The sequence below is a fragment of the Dipodomys ordii genome, unplaced genomic scaffold, assembly GCF_000151885.1.
Source record: "Dipodomys ordii isolate 6190 unplaced genomic scaffold, Dord_2.0 Scaffold36, whole genome shotgun sequence".
In the NCBI taxonomy this organism is placed as follows: Eukaryota; Metazoa; Chordata; class Mammalia; order Rodentia; family Heteromyidae; genus Dipodomys; species Dipodomys ordii.
Genome location: NW_012267252.1, coordinates 6,585,211 through 6,601,983, shown reverse-complemented (window position 1 = coordinate 6,601,983; position 16,773 = coordinate 6,585,211). Strand labels below are relative to the sequence as shown.

Here is a 16,773-nt window from a genome sequence, read left to right as displayed (position 1 = left end):
TTTTTTTTTTTTGTTGGTCATGAGGCTTGAACTCACAGCCTGGGTGCTGTCCCTAAGCTCTTCAGCTCAAGGTGAGTACTCTACTGTTTGAGCCACAGAGCCACTTCATGTTTTCTAGTGATTTATTGGAGATAAGAGTCTCATGGACTTTCCTGCCTAGGCTGGCTTTGATCCGTGATCCTCAGATCTCAGCCTCCTGAGTAGCTGGGATTACAGGCATGAGCCACTGGCACCTGGCTTATCTCATTGGTTTTAGTGAATTGTGATCTGTTTTCATTCAAGTCAAAATAAAATTCAATTTCCTGTATGATTTTAACCCACTGGTTATTGAGGACTGTTTTGTTAATTTCACTATTTGTGAATATCCTAAATCTCCTTATTTACTAGTTGTACTTTTGTTCTATGTTGTTGGAGGACATACATATATATTTTTAGTGGTACTGGGATGTGAAATCAGGGTCTTGTGCTTGCTAGGCAAGTGTTCTACTGCTGAGCTACACCTCTAGCCCTTTTTACCTTGGTACTTTTTGAGTTAGGGCCCTGCTCCCTGCCCAGGGGCATCCTGGACTGAGTTCCACCTATTTAAGTCTTTTCATCATTAACTGAGATGATAGACATGATCTACTAAGCCCAGCTTCTGCTGTTGGATTTCAGTCTTGTGGATTTTTCTCCCTAAGTAACCTGGAACAATGATGCTCCCAGTCTTTCAGACTTCTGCATAGTTAAGATTATAGTGAAGAGCTTTCATAGTCATATCAGATATGAGATTTGATTTAATTTCTAGCTAAAATTCTGTTTTTGTTTCACTACCTTGTAAGAGATTTTGATTTTTAGAAAAAGTATTTCCAGGAAGGCAGTGCCTGATAAATCTGGTTGCTTTTTCTGTTCACACACTCCCAAATTACAGTAATTCTTTGAATGCTTACATACAGGAAACAACTCTATTAGATGTTATCTCTCACTTACAGATGAAAAAATTTCAGGCTCATGTTAGTAATTCATTGAAAGTTACAAAGCCAGAACGTGAAGGAAGTGGATTTAAACCTAGTTCCTGTGTTCCTTTTCTTTCCATCACTCCACACTGCCTTTTGTTTTGCTTCTCTATGCCTTTTTTTTTTTTTTTCCACAAAGTCTTGCTATGTAGATAAGGCAGGTCTTGAACTGTCAGTCCTCCTGCCTCAGGCTCTTGTATGCTGGGATTATAGTCATGAACCACTGTACCCACCCACTATACTGCTTTTCTATGTAAATCTGAAAGTATTATCATTTTGAACAAATTCATACTATTTAATATTTTTAATTACTTGGTGACTACTTACATACTTTAATAGCTAATAGAAATCTTAATGATAGGGGCTGGGAAGGTGGCTCGGTGGTAGAGTGCTTGCCTTGCATGCCTGAGGCCCTGGGTTCGATTCCTCAGCACCACATAAGCAAAAAGAAAAAAGCCGGAAGTGGCGTTGTGGCTCAAGTGGTAGAGCTCTAGCCTTGAGCTGAAGAACTGAGGGACAGCGCTCAGGCCCAGAGTTCAGGCCCCCATGACTGGACTCCCCCCCCCAAAAAAAAGAAATCTTAATGATAAAGTATTTCATTTTTTTGTTTTGTTTTTTTTTGGCTGGTCATAGGGTGTGAACTTGGGGCCTGAGCACTATCCTTTGAGCTCTTTTGCTCAAGGCTAGAGCTCTACCACTTTGGGCCCACAGCACACACACATATAAAAGAGATAAAAGTTCTTTAAGAAAAAAACAAAGCACTTAAATTTTTTTTTTTAGGATATAGCTTATTTTTTATTTGATCACCACCAGAAGGACTTACTTCCATCTCAGTGTTCTTTAGACTTTAGCAGTGTTATTTCTTCCCCTGTTGCATAATCCCTATGCATTATATCGGTCAGGAGGCAGGAATGTTGCAATGTTTTTCTTTCAAATCTTAGCTTGCTCTGAGATTTGGAAGTAATTTTTAAGAATGTTCTGGATGTATCCCACATATGCTCAAGATTTGTAAATCTTTTTCATGAGCTGGTTTAAGTGATTGAAATTCTTCTTAGGAGGAGTTAACCAAAAAAGAGACTTCATTCAGTGTGGAAATAGTTTAGTCTCTTGTAATATGATCAGAACCATGAATATTTCCTTCTCTTGTAGTTTACATTGTTCATTTCCTGAGGAAGGAAATAACAAGATTGACCATTGAAACTTCAAATTATTTATCCTGTTTTTGATTTTTTTCTTTAACCTCCAGAGCTAACAAAAATGATTTTGACTGACTAGAGCTGCTTAGGTCTGTGAAACTCACATTGTTTGTGTACTGTTGGCAGGCCTCATTAGGGGGTAAGTTTGTTTTTTCTGTGTTTGCTAGATTGTCTTTTACAGAAACTGGCCAGTTTGGATTGTTTCCTTTCTTAACTGGCCAGTGTTAAACAGTTCAGGTCTTATTTTTCTTGGTTTCCGATTTTTTTCCCCTATTATTAGGTTTTCAAGTATTTAAAGCTGAAGATATTGGTCACTGAGGTACTGCCTAGTTAGTGTTTGGCATTGTGCCGGAATTTGTTGGGCCTCTCAGGGCCTGAGTTCTCTGTGCTTTCACAAATGAGCTACAGTTCTCAGGAGATCAGTGGAGCTTGTTTGTTGAGCCTGTATTAGTATCCAGAGGAAGTAGATCTTTGAGAATGTCTAAGGAAGGGTAAGTGAGTTTATTCTTTCTCTCATTTTTCTCAGTGATTAGGTGTCATGTGAGTGAATTGGAACATTAATAAGCACTGACACCAGTCTGAGCATGGAAGTAGATACAGAGGTTGAAAGAAATTCAGACCAACGTTTACCATGGGTCATGTGTAATTTAAAGTTACTTTTGCTGTTTTGAAAGACTGTGGGCAGGGATAATAGGAATTTACAAGATATAAGTATCCTGTTTACTCCATTTTGCAGCTTCCTTTTTTTTTTTTTTGGTAGAATGTGTTTGTAAAGACTAGAATCAAATAGTAGTGGTTTACCAAAGAATTAAGTTTAAAAATTGAAAAGAATTAGAGAAGAAATTGTACCTTTAGAAACCTATGTAAAAGACTGAGTGAAAAACAGCCTGTGATGTTTCCAGTCAGCAGGCAAAAATAATTTAGAACAAAATTCCCTTTTCTTTTTTCTTTGTAATGTAAAAAAACTTCTGTTAGGTTTTTGTTTTTCTATTATTATTTTCTAATTTTTCAGATTCTGAATCATTACTGATTCTCTCTTTGTAACCTGACAGATTAGTGCTTATAAATTTTCAATTGTCTCATTTCAAGCTTTTTTCAGGCATAACTAGATCTCTGGTTATTTTTTAAAAGCAATTTCTTTTTATAAAATAAACATGAATCTCCCAAATAAATACTTAAAAGTACAATAAATTTTAAATTTTGGTTATTTGGAAGCTATTCTTTTTCCAGTTCTTTGTTCTATAAGGAATTGTGAAGTGATTCCAGAGCCTTGCATGTATTTAATCACATATCATTTATGGCCTGCCTTACTGCTGTTCTTAAGCCTCGTTGAATAAAGAAATCGACTAAGGTGTAAATAATGCTATAATTATTTTGGTACATCTCATGATTTCACTAGAATTTTATTTTAAATGTAAAAATTATCAAAGGACTGCCTCTTGGCTTTATGTTTCCTTTCTAGATTTAGTTATAGATTGGCAGTCATTAAACAAAAAATTATCACAGATGCTGTCATATTTGCCATTCTTTTACATATAGTTGTTTACAAAGTTAGTTTATAGATTTAAAAGGAACTATATTTCTAAATGCATTACAACTTTTAGGAAGTAATTAGTGGTAATTTTCCTTCTTTCATAAAGCTTACGTTAAAAGATGTCAGGGAAGACTGTACCTAAGCCAAAAGCACATAAAGACTAATAGTCTTTTAGGTTTATTTCTGTGGGCCCAGGAGTAATTCCTTTACTATCTGAATAGATAATCAACAAGTATATTTGAAGTACATCAGTTATATAAATAAAATCAATTAACCATTATTGTCTTTGTAAATAAATAGGTGCTGTGGGATAAAAAGAATTTCGATAGTCACTATTTTGATGTGTGACATTTTGACAATTATTATAGTCTGTTATTTATGTACTTATGTTTTGTACAGTCCCTAGGCTTGAGCTCAGGGCATGGGCATTGTCCCTGAGCTTTTTTGTTCAAGGCTAGTGTTCTACTATTTGAATTTTTGGTGCTTAATTGGAGGTAAGAATCTAATGGACTTTCTTGCCTGGATTAGAGCTACAGTCCTCATATCTTAGCCTCCTGAGTAGCTAGGATTATAGGTGTGAGCCACTGGCACTCAATTGTAGTCTTACTTTATTTAATTTGCTTTTTATTTACGTGGAACCAAGGGATTGAACTCAGGACCGCATGCATGCTAGGCAAACATTCTACCACTAAGCCACATTTCTAGCCCTGTAGTCTTATTATTTATTATTATTTTTTGTTGGTGGTGGGACTTGAACTCTGGGCCTGGACACTGTCCCTGATCTCTTTAGCTCAAGGCAAGTGCTCTATCACTTGAGCCACAGTGCCATCACTTGAACCACAGTGCCACTTCTGGTTTTTTGGTGGTTAATTGGAGATAAGGGTCTTTCCTGCCCTGGACTGACTTTGAACTGTGATCTTCAGATCTCAGCCTCCTGAGTAGCCAGGATTACAGGTGTGAGCCACCAGTATCCCGCTCTGTAGTCTTATTTTAATACCTATGTAATACTTCCCCAAAAGTAATAGTATTAGAATCATCAAAATTATCTAATCATATGCCACATAGTGATATTTTGGTCAAAGAGAGACCACATATTTTACAGTGGTCCCATAAGATTATAACAGAGCTGAAAAGTTCCTATTACTTAGTGTGATATATGTAAGATTTTATGATGATGCTGATATAAACAAATCACTTGTGCTGCCAGTCATATAGAAGATAGCATATATAATTGTGTATACTATATAATACTGATAATGGTAATAAATGACCATATATTGGTTTATGTATATGTTATAGTATGCTTTTTTCAATCACCAGTGCTGTTTTATTTTTTATTAAAATTTTTAAAAAATTGTTATTATAAAGGTGATGTACCAGAAGGGTTACATGAATCAGGTAAAAAGTACATTTCTTTTTGGATGATATCATACCTTCCCTTGTTTTCTTCTAGTTTTCCCTCCCATCTTCACCCACAAGTTATATAGTTCATTTCTAGCATAGTATCTAGTGAGTGTATTCTATGCTTTTAAAACTGTTATACTATATTTTTTATTTTAGAGTATATTACTTTTACTTGACAGTAGCTCATGTCTGTAATACTGACTACTCAGGATGCTGAGATGTCATGATTGTGGTTTGAAGCCAGCCCAGGGAAGTCAGTCAGCCTGACATGTTTCTCACAATATGTCCCATCATCAAGTGTACTTGATCCTCTGTGTGGTAGTTAAGACAGCATGGCATTGGTATAAGGATAGACATAGGGATTGTGGAACAAAACAGTCATGCACATATGTGCTAAGTGACTTTTTAGAAGTGAAACCAGAGTTTTCAGTGATGAGATGTTAGCTTTTAGCAAGCTACATATTAAAAATGACAATAAATATGCTGGATGCTAGTGACTCCCACCTGTAATCCTAGCTATACCCAAGAGATTTAAGGGTATTGGTTTGAAGGGAGGCTAAGCAGAAAAGTCCATGAGACTCTTATCTCTAATTAACCAGCAAAAAAGGCAGAAATGAAGGTATAGCTCAAGAGGTAGAACACCAACCTTGAGTGAAAAAGCCAAGTAAGAGTACAAGGCCCTGAGTTCAAACTCCAGTACTGGCACACCCAAAAAGTGACACAAAATGGATCATTGACCTAAATTGTTACCTTTATTTTCAGATTTTATATATATATATATATATATGTATATATATATATGTGTGTGTGTGTGTGTGTGTATATATATATATATATATATATATCTACACCAAAAATTAATAAATAGGCCTCATCAAAATAGAAAAAAACCTTCTGGTTTACTTCATTCCAGCCACTTGAGCATTGGAAATTGGAAAGGATTGTGTTTTGAGGCCAGCTTGGACAAAAAGTTAGCAAAAACCACAGCTCAATTAACAAGTTTGGCATGCTGGTGTCTAGCTGTAATCCTAGCTATATGGGAAGCTTGGGTAGGAGGGTTGTGGTGTGAGGTTGACTTGGGCAAAGTCCTAGCAGAAAAAATAACAAAAGCAAAGAAAGTGCTGGGAACATTGCTGAAGTGGTAGAGTGCCTACCTAGTAAGCCTTGAATTCACACACACCAAAAAAGTAGTTACAAGGAGAAGAAAATATTCTCAATATATTTTTTTCTTACTATAGACTATATCCCAAAGAGAAGAACAGATAACTTAGTTTAAAAATAGGCAAAAGAGGCCAAGTATAGTAGTACACATCTCTAATCTCAGCTGTTTAGGAGTTATTTAGGTAGATCATAGTTGGAGGCCAGCCCAGGCAAAAATAAGTTGTCAAGACCCCATCTCAAAAAAAGTCCAGTGTAGTGGTATAGGTCTGTGATCCCTGCTATATAGGAGGCAGAGGTAGGAGAACTTCAGTCTTTCTACAAGCCCAGGCAAAAGTGTGAAACTATTTTGAAAAAAACTAAAACATAAAAGGGCTACATGTGAGTCTCGATCACTTACATTGCAAGCCCAGATCCTAAGGCAATAATAATAATAATATACAGAAGATTTAAGTAAGTACTTTATTTTTTTATTATCTTTTAAGTAGTTATACAAAGAAGTTCCCATTCTGCAAAACAGTATATGAGTACAAAGTGCCTGACAACATTATTACCCATCTCTCTTAACCCATCCCTTCTCACTTTTTTCTTTAATTGAGATTAGGTGAATACATAAATTTCACATATTTCACAGTATTGTGGAATAGTGATACTTAGAGTCACAAACACATTTTAGCTTTCACAAGGCAAATTGTCATTATCATGATTTATACAGTTATGAGCTTTGACATTACAAATTATTTTTTCAACATCAGGTGATGTTTACATTTCTTTCCTTTTGCTTAGTGTGGGGCTGTTCCCAACTTATTCTGTTCCTTCTCCTGGCTTCCCTCTGTTGTGTGCATATATCTACCATATATATGGTCAAGAACATAGAGTCATGTAGCAATGATATGACAAAATGGGTGGCTGTCCTTTGTTTCTTGAGTCCTGTTTGCCATATCTTCTTGTATTTTGGCTTTAGCATCCACATATCAAGGAGACCATGTGCTGTTTGTCTCCTTGTTCTTGGCTTACTTCACTCAAAATAATCTACTCTAGTTCCATCCATTTTCCTGCAAATGCCATTATTTTGTCCTTTCTAATGGCTGCATAATATTCCATTGTATATAGGTACCACAATTTTTTGATCCACTCATCAGTAGTGGGGCATCTGGGTTGTTTCCAAATCTTGGCTATTGTGAACAGTGCTGTAATAAACATGGAGGTGCATATGTCTTTGTATACTGGTTCCTGTTGCTCAGCATAGATGCCTAGGAGTGGTATGGCTAGGTCATAGGGGAGGTCTATATTTAGTTTTCTGAGGTATCTCCAGACTGTTTTTCAAGTGGTTGTATTAGTATACATTCCCACTAGCAATGCAGTAGGGTTCCTTTTTCTCCGCATCCCCTCCAGCATTTGTTGTTGGCTGACTTTAGGATGTGGGCCATTCTGACTGGGGTAAAGTGGTATTGAGTAGGTACTTTAAAGAGAAGACATGATAAATAAATACCTGAAAAGATATTCTATATTATATTTAGTTTGACAGTCATTGGGGAAACAGACTAAAAGCAAATGAGATACAACTGTACACATATTAGAATGACAATAATTAAAAATACTGTGAAAAGAGGCTGGATTTGTAGTGATGTAGCTCAGTGTTAGGAGGCCTACTTTCTACTCCCAGCAGCACAAGAATAAATGAGTGAATAAATGAATGGATATTAAAAACACATTGTAGAGCAGTTGGAGCTTTCGTGTATTACTGATAAGAAGAGTTTGAATTATGAGAGTTGGGCAATATCTTCAGGTTAAACATGTATCACCCTAGTAATTCCACTTACAGACATTTAAACAAGAGAAATGGAAGCATGTATCCACACAGATTTGTATGTGACTCTTCATAAGGTTATTTATAATAGTAAAACAACTGGAACCAACTCTAATGTCTATTAATTTGATGAAAAAACAATGGAATACTACTTCAGGATAAAAGAACTAATTATGATACATGAAATAATATGAATTGATCGCAAAACTATTATACTAAATAAAAGAAATTAGACATACAAGTATATGCTTGATTCTATTAGTACCATAGTGACAGAAAGCAGGTATTAGTGGCAACTTGGGGAAGGTATTATAAAAAGGGCATAAAACAATTTTTTGGAGCCGGGCACTGGTGGCTTACTTACGCCTGTAATCCTAGCTACTCAGGAGGCTGAGATCTGAGGATCGAGGTTCAAAGCCAGCCCAGGCAGGAAAGTCCGTGAGACTCTCATCTCCAATAAACCACTAGAAAACCGAAAGTGCGCGCTGTGGCTCAAGCGGTAGAGCGCTCATCTTGAGCTGAAGAGCGCAGAGACAGCGCCCAAGTCCAGAGTTCAAGCCCCATGACTGACCCAAAAAAAAAAAAAGAATTTTTTTGGATTAGAGGAAATAACCTACATATTGATTGTGGTCACTTTTATTTTTTCATAGCCATGGTCTCATGGGTTCCCAGGCTGTCCTCAAGCACCTAGATTCATGCAGTCCTTTCTCAGCCTTCTGAGTGGCTGGGATTACAGATGCATACCACCTTGCAAGGCTAATTTTGTTTATTTTAATGAGAAAATAATATCTCAATAAAGTTAGTGAAGTAATGAGATTTCAAAGTGCTGACTTAAAATTTTATAAATAAAGTAGTTGTTGATTATTCATTTAAAGGAACATCTTTGGGGAAATGTAGTTTATTCCTGTGATTCGTAATGTACTGTATGAAGTTGAGTCAGTATCATGATTTATTCAGCTCCTAAAATCATAGAATGCCCTTTTCCCTTCTTGTTTTCTTTTTTGTTTTTTTTTGTTTTTTTTTTTCGGTGGTGGAGCTTGAACTCTGGGCTTGGGCACTGTCCTTGCACTCTTCAGCTCAAGGCGAGTGCTCTACCGCTTGAGCCACAGCACCGCTTCCTCTTTTTGCAGTTTTAGAGACTGAACTCAGGGCTTCATGTATACTAACTAGGCAAGTGCTCTAACATTGAACTTTACCCCTCCCTTTCTCTTTTTTTCTTTTTTGGTGGCAGTTATGAGAGCCATAGCTCCACTTTCAGATTTTAGTGGCTAATTGAAATAAGAGTTTCACAGACTTTCTTGTCCAAGCTGGCTTCAAACTGCATACCTTAGATTATCAGCCTCCTGAGTAGCTGCAATTACAAGCATGAGCCACCAAGCCACCAGTGCCCAGCCCTCCATTTCTCTTTAATTTTTTTTTTTTTTTGTAGTACTGCGATTTGAACTCTGGATCTTACACTCTACCACTTCAGCCCTTTTTTGCTTTTTCGGATAGGGTCATATGTTTTCTTCTGGGTCAACTTTGATTTGCAATCATGTTTATACCTCCTGCTTAGCTGGGATTATAGGCACATACCTGTATGCTCCTGGCTTATTAATTAAGACTGAGTCTCCATGATTTTTTTTCCCAGGCTGACATACCACCCTGCTGAGTAGTTAAAATTGTGAGCTAAAACCTTCATTTTTGGAAGTGGCACTGTGACTCAAGGGGTAGAGTGTTAGTCTTGAGCTGAAGAGCTCAGGGACTGGTCCAACCCCAGAGTTCAAGCCCCACGACCGACCCCCTAAAAAATCATTTTTTCTCTAACCAAAATAATTAAGAACTTTTTGCTGGAATTTATGAAAATAAAGACAAATGCTAGCAAATGGTTTCTGTTTTTATAATCTTTCCAAATTTCTAATGTCTGTATATCTGTAGAATTTGAACTTTCAGATTTTTATTTCACTTAATTTTTTTTTTCTGGTAGTGGGGCTTGAACTCAGGACCTTGAGCTCGTGGCTTGAATTTTACTCAAGGCTGGTGTGCTGTACCACCTGAGCTATACCTCCACTTCCTTCTTTTTGCTGGCTAATTGGAGATAAGAGTCTCACTCAGATTTGTCTACTCCAGCTGGCTTTGAACCATGATCCTTAGATCTCAGCTTCCTGAATAGCTATCTAGGATTATAGACCTGAGCCTCCAGAGCTTGCCTGAACTTCTAGACTTCAAGAATCCATATATTATTGTTGGTGGAGGAGTCGGGGATAGAATGAAAAGTAAGAGAAAATGAGGGATGGGGTAACAATGTTCGACAAGAAATGTATTAATTACCTTATGTAACTGTAACCCCTCTATACATCACCTTAACAATAAAATAAAAAAATAAAAATAATCCATGGAACTGGAGCTGGAGCTCAGCGATATAACATTTGCCTAGAATTCTTGAGGCATTAGTTTCAAACCCATTACTGCAACAGAAAAAAATAATCCATTTCATAAAGTTGTTACCTGTTAATATTTTTTACTTTTCACCAATTGATGGAGATACAATGAGAGGTTGAAATGTTTGTATCAGGTTTTAAAAATTACAACTTTATTGAGATACAGCCATATACTATTGTTTTATCTTTCTAAAGTGTACAATCAGTTATTTTAGTATACTCAAAGAGTTGTGCAATGAATACCATTTTCTAATTTTAGAATTTCTTGTGGTGCTGTGGCTCAAACCCAGGGCCTTGAACATGCTAGACAAATGCTGTACAATTTTAGTTAAATCTCCAGCCTATTAAATTTAGAACCTTTTCATCACCACCCCTAAGAAAATCTACCCATTACCAGAAACTTAACATTTTTTTCCCTCAAGGCCTCTATCAAACATTAACTTTTATTAAGTTCCTAGCATAGTTTTTAGTTAACTATTGTGCCTGTTATTTACGAGGTTCTGTGCTAGTTATATAAATCTTGGTCTCAAGTTTATGATCTAGTAACTAGTAAGAGAAATACTGGTATGTTTTGTGTATATGTCAAATAGGTAAGTGCCAAAATAAAGGATTTGGGATAGTCAAACATCTTATTTTGGATCACAACTTTAGAATTATTTGTTGATGAAATCCCTTTTCATTGAAGTAGAAAAGTAATCGGAGTTTCAGAGGCATTTGCTATCACATAGTTCTGTGACAGAACTGTAAACCCCTCTTACCCTTCCCTCCCTCTGATGTTTTGTGGTGCTTGGGAATAGAACCCAGGACCTTGTACATGCTTAGATAAGGACTTCTCACTGAGTTATATCATCAGCCCCAGAGTATTTTTTTTCTTGAGGCAGTCACTTGAAAATGACAGTCTGAAATAGTAAGAGAACAGCGATGGACACTGTATAAGAAACCGAATAAACAAACCCTTGGGGTATGTTTAGAAAGTGACAAATAGTTGGCTTTATTAGAGTAAAACGTGACAGTTATGGAGTAATATAAGAGCTAACATTTTTGCAAAGAGAGAAAAAGTTTTAAACTCCTGGGGCTGGCTCAGTGGTAGAGCGCTTGCCTTGCATGCCTGAGGCCCTGGGTTCGATTCCTCAGCACCACATAAGCAAAAAGAAAAAAGCCGGAAGTGGTGCTGGGACTCAAGTGGTAGAGCGCTAGCCTTGAGCTGAAGAGCTGAGGGACAGTGCTCAGGCCCAGAGTTCAGGCCCCATCACCAGACCTCCCCCCACCCCCCCAAAAAAGTTTTAAACTCCTTGAAGATCCAGAGATTTGTAATTCTTCCTGAGCCCTATCAGTGTTGCTGTGCCCCATTCCCTTGCCCCTCTGCTTTTTGCTGGTTATTTTGAAACAGAGCCTCTGTACTTTTCTGCCTGTACTGCTTTGAACTTTGACCTTCCAGATGTCAGCCTTTTGAGTAACTGGAACTATAGGCATGAACCACCATTGCCTGGCAAGAATTTGTCTTAGTTGGGTAGATGTGAACAATGACTAAAGGCAGTTAAGAGTGATCGTGTAGGGTTGAAGCTGGGCTTGAGGTCATTGCTTCTCATGCTATGAAAGAAGACCCATTTTTGAAAATCCTTTCCATCCTATTTCAAATTGGTACTATTTCTAAGATTTAACAAATATGAATTATATAAAGTGATACACAGTGCAAATCTGTACTTTTTTATTATTACACCTAGCCATTTCTCTTACTAAATATTTGAAATTTATTTATCATGTCATGGATTAATGAACAAATATTCATCAACCAGCATTGGTCTGTAGCCCACTCCAAAACAGTTTAGCACTAATGTGAGGGCAGACTAATTGGAGATGATCTATGGAGAATTAATTATAATATTAATTAATTGTAGCGGTGTGAATTGAATGAAAGCTCTAGATTTAAGAAACATTTGGAAATGTAAACAAAGTACATGGGATGATTGGATGTGGTTTTTTAAGTTTGAGGGGGTAAATGGATGCTACTAAAGAAAAAGAAACTATTTTGGCAAAGAAGTCCTAAATCAGGCTTTTGGTAAAAATCCATATGATGACATTTTTCTATTAAGTAAAAATACACACATAAAGCACTCTTATTTGTTTTCAGTTTGTTACATAATACACTACTTGTAACTTTTTCTTCTTGTAGCAGAATTTGAGTTGGTGATAGTACAAACTCAATAAAAGCAGATGTTCAAGATTTTATACTTGACTCCTTCCTCTCATTTGTTGTTTCAGTAACTGTTGTTGGGCACTTGGCCAGGAAATTGTGACTCCTAAGCAAGAGGGGAGGAGTTACAGATAAAGTTTGCCATTGCCAAAGAAATTCAATTCCAAATGGATTTGTGTGGAGCAACAGTGATATCCAGTAACAAGTTAAATTAGACACAGAGGTGTTTTCTCCAGCACTGTCTCAGAAGAAGCATGCTCTTGAGGGGTCTAGTTTAAAGAGCCTTTTAAAAATTAGGCTAAAATTACCCCCAAAAAATTATACTAGGAAACTTAAGAAGAATTTTGTTATGTGACTTCAAGAACTAGCTGATTCAGATAGTTTCACAGTTTGCAAAACGGCAACCAGTAACAGATGAGGTAATTTTGCTTTAAATTATAAGTTAAATATCAAAACCATTTTGTTATTGGCTAAATATGGTAAATTGCATGTTTGTTAAGTGTGAGACTGTTAAATCCCTATTAAAGCACATCAATATTAATAGTTTTATTTCTTATGGTTACTAGGTATATTTGTTTAGAATTTCTTTGCATTTTATTATGCCTTACTGAGGTGGCATATGATAATAAGTGCTGTTACACTTACTGTGTGTGTGATGTCTGTCCAGTTTATAGAGTTCTGTATTTCTTCTAGGGTTTGTTACCTGGTTAATGTTCAGATCTACAGTGTGCAAATGTTTTGGTACATAAGGATTTTTGGTAATTATGTTCTTTGGTTGGATGTTTAGTCATACTTTTTAGGATGACAAATTTCTACTTATTTTTTAAGGAAGCTTTAGCAAGTTAATTACATGGACATGTTTAGGCTCTTGAATATAGAGATAAAGTTTATTCCACTAGTTAATAATTTAGATAAGAGATACAGTAGGCTGGAATTGGCAAAAATATAGTTAAGGTCTTGAGACAAATATGCTTTTCATTGTTATTATAAAGGTGATTTTAAAAAGAATTTCTAGAGCATACAAATCTTTTTGTTTTGAAATGTGTAGTGAGGCAATTAGCTAATCTTTTAGCTGATATAGCATCTTGTACTTTTGTTATAACCTTAGTGAAAAATAGTTTAGGCCAAGAGATTTTGTTTCTTTTGAAGATTGTCCTAGAGACATGCTATTTCAGGTTTAAGGTTGAACTTAAACTTCTGCTGAAGTGAATGCTTTACTTTTGGCAGTTGGGTGTTTATTACCTTTGTAAGCCTTAGTATGTACAGGCTATAACTGTATTTGGCTTATTGTAGTTCTCTATACTGCAGCTGTTTTATTATGTTATAGCTTTGCGTAGGCAGCAAATTACATTTCATTCCCATATTTCTTCTCCTTGCATGTTTTGTAGTTTGAGAAAGAAAGATAATATATATGAGGTGAGGTTTTCTTCTTGTTTCATAAAGATCATAATAGACATTAATGAGGATAGGAGTCATCATTTTTTTTTAAGTTTATGAATTACTTTTATGAGAGTACTTACTTTGAATAAACAATAAAGAAAACCTTCCTCCTTCCTCATTTTGAGTCCTTATAAGGTCAGTCCTAGTTCTGGCTATTCCCTAAGGACAGTTTCCTTTTGACATATACATGTCACAAAATGGTACCTGTTTTATAGCACATGTTCAGTAATTGTGTTGATTTATTAGTTAATATGATTTTTTAACTCAAAGAGGAAAGAAGTGTGAATTAATGGATATTAAACAGTTATTATTTTAGCAGAGACAGATTCATATTCCTGAAATACGCTGCTCCCAGAGTTTACATCGTTTAATAAAGGTTCATTGTGATGTACCGTTTACTTAAAAGTACATTTATATGTTTTCAGAATATTTATGATTTGATAGATTTTCATGGCACTAGTTTTTTCTAGCCAAGAAGGAAACCAGTAAACTACTTCTTCAGGACCATTTATTGTTTCTAGCTACTTTTGACACTGATTAGTAGATACCTCCTGCTCCCGTAAATTTTACTGTACCTAAAGCTAACTAACTTTTTGCTTCTAGCAAAAGTTTTTATTATGTGGTTTTATCTCTCTCCTGGATTGTATAGTAAGGAAAAGAATCTTCCCCAGCCCATTACTGCCTATGTTCCCATAGAATATTTTAGGCATGTCAGCTGTTAGGGCTCTGATCAAGGATTTATGCAGTTGTTTTCACCTTGCCTGAGTTGTGATTCTATTTGAAAAAGCCTAATTTTCTATACTAAGGTTCAGTTCTGTGTTTTCTTTTTCTTTTATTATCTATAAATAGTTGTACAAAGGAGTTGTCATTTAACAAAGCAGTTCATGAATACAGTGCACCTGGATAAGTGTCACCCCTTTCAACACTCACCCGTCACTTTCACCCCCCTATTTTGTTTCCAAAAGGACTTATGTAACTGGGGAAGGATGACAGAGTAGGTGCTTTCATCAGTAAAAGTTAGGTGAGGGGCTGGGAAGGTGGCTTAGTGGTAAAATGCTTGCCTTGCATGCATGAGGCCCTGGGTTCGATTCCTCAGCACCACATAAGCAGAAAAAAACCAGAAGTGGCACTGTGGCTCAAGTGGTAGAGCACTAGCCTTGACCTGAGGGACAGTGCCCAGGCCCGAAGTTCAGGCCCCACAGCTGACAAAAAAAAAAAAAAAAGGTAAGGTGAAAATTGAAGTGTTGGGAGGATTATGGCAACGTTGGAATTGAGTGTTTTGGTTTTTGCTGGTAATGGGGCTGGACCTCAGGGCCTTGCAGTTTCTTATCATCTTTCTTGCTTGTGGCTGATGCTCTACTACTTGAGCCATACATCCAGTCTGGCATTTTGCTGATTAGTTGGAGATGGAGTCTTGATGATTTTTCTGTCTAAGCTGGCTTCAAACCTTAATTCTCTAGGTCTCAGCCTTCTAAGAAGCTAGCTAGGATTACATGCATGAGCCACTGATACCTGGTGAGGTAGATTTTTAGGGAGTCTTGTGGATGAAGATGTAGCTCAATTAGAGTGCTTATCTAACATATACAAGGCCCTGGGTTTGATGCCTAGCACTAAAAACAATGATAACAACAACAAAAAAACATAAAAGGGAAGGGAGTTTGGCACCAAGTGCTGGTTGCTCATGTCTATACTCCTAGTTACTGAGGATTACATATGTGAGATCTGGGGTTTACAATTTGAAGCCAGTCTGGAAAGAAAAGTCTGCAAGACTCCCTCTCTAAATATAACCAGCAAAAAGCTGGACTACAAGTATGACTCAAGAGGTGGATTGCCAGCAAGCAAGCTGAGCTTGAGACCTTGAGTTTAAACACCAGCACTAGCCAAAAAAGAAAAAGGTTGTTTATCATCTGCTCTTTATCTTTCAACTTCCACTACTCTCTCCTGTCCTCTATTACTCCTTCAAATAAAGAAAACACTGATTTTCAGAACAGATTTTCTCAGGGAAAAGTGTATATGTATGTATACATGTATATATATTTATGTTTATATAGAAGTATACAGAGATGTTTTATAACACCTTAGAGGAACAAACAGCTAATTGGGCTAACTTTATACTAGGACATAGTAGTTATGTTTTTCATATTTTTTTCAGAGAGAATGAGCATAGTTCTGAATTTAAAAGCCTGTTGCTTTCCAGTCCTTAAACATTTTTTTTGGGGGGGGGTCAGTCATGGGGCTTGAACTTTGGGCCTGAGTTCTATCCTTCAGCTCAAAGTGAGCACTCTGACACTTGAGTTACAGCACCACTTCTGGTTTTCTGGTGGTTTACTGGAGATAAGAGTTTCACGGACTTTCCTGCCCAGGCCTCCTGAGTAGCTAGGATTACAGGTGTGATCCACCAACGCCTGGCTCAAGTCCTTAAACTATTTTACCAAGTATTTGAAAATTTGTGTTAACTTAAAGTTGGTATACCATTCTGAAATGAGACAAATTTTCTATTAAAAATTGAAAGGTTAAACATGGAAATCGTAAAATAAACGTATTGGTTTATTTTTGTTCTCCTAAATGGAAGTACAGGGTCTTGTGCTTGTTAGGAATGTGCTCTATTACTTGAGCCACATACCC

The 16,773-nt window shown here is 36.5% G+C and overlaps 1 protein-coding gene across 2 annotated transcripts in view; it reads left to right on the top strand.

The window, feature by feature from the left end:
- The window catches only part of Nt5c2 (5'-nucleotidase, cytosolic II), an 80,744-nt gene that overhangs the window by 10,666 nt on the left and 53,305 nt on the right, over window positions 1–16,773 (top strand). The window contains exon 1 of one of the 2 annotated variants that reach the window (XM_013017772.1): window positions 13,066–13,127. The exons of the other annotated variant lie outside the window; for it this stretch is intronic. Within the exon in view, the coding sequence (XP_012873226.1) occupies window positions 13,123–13,127 (5 nt within the window). The 5' untranslated portion in view covers window positions 13,066–13,122. Of the gene's footprint in view, window positions 1–13,065; window positions 13,128–16,773 lie in introns of those variants that run through there. 2 annotated transcript variants of the gene reach the window in all.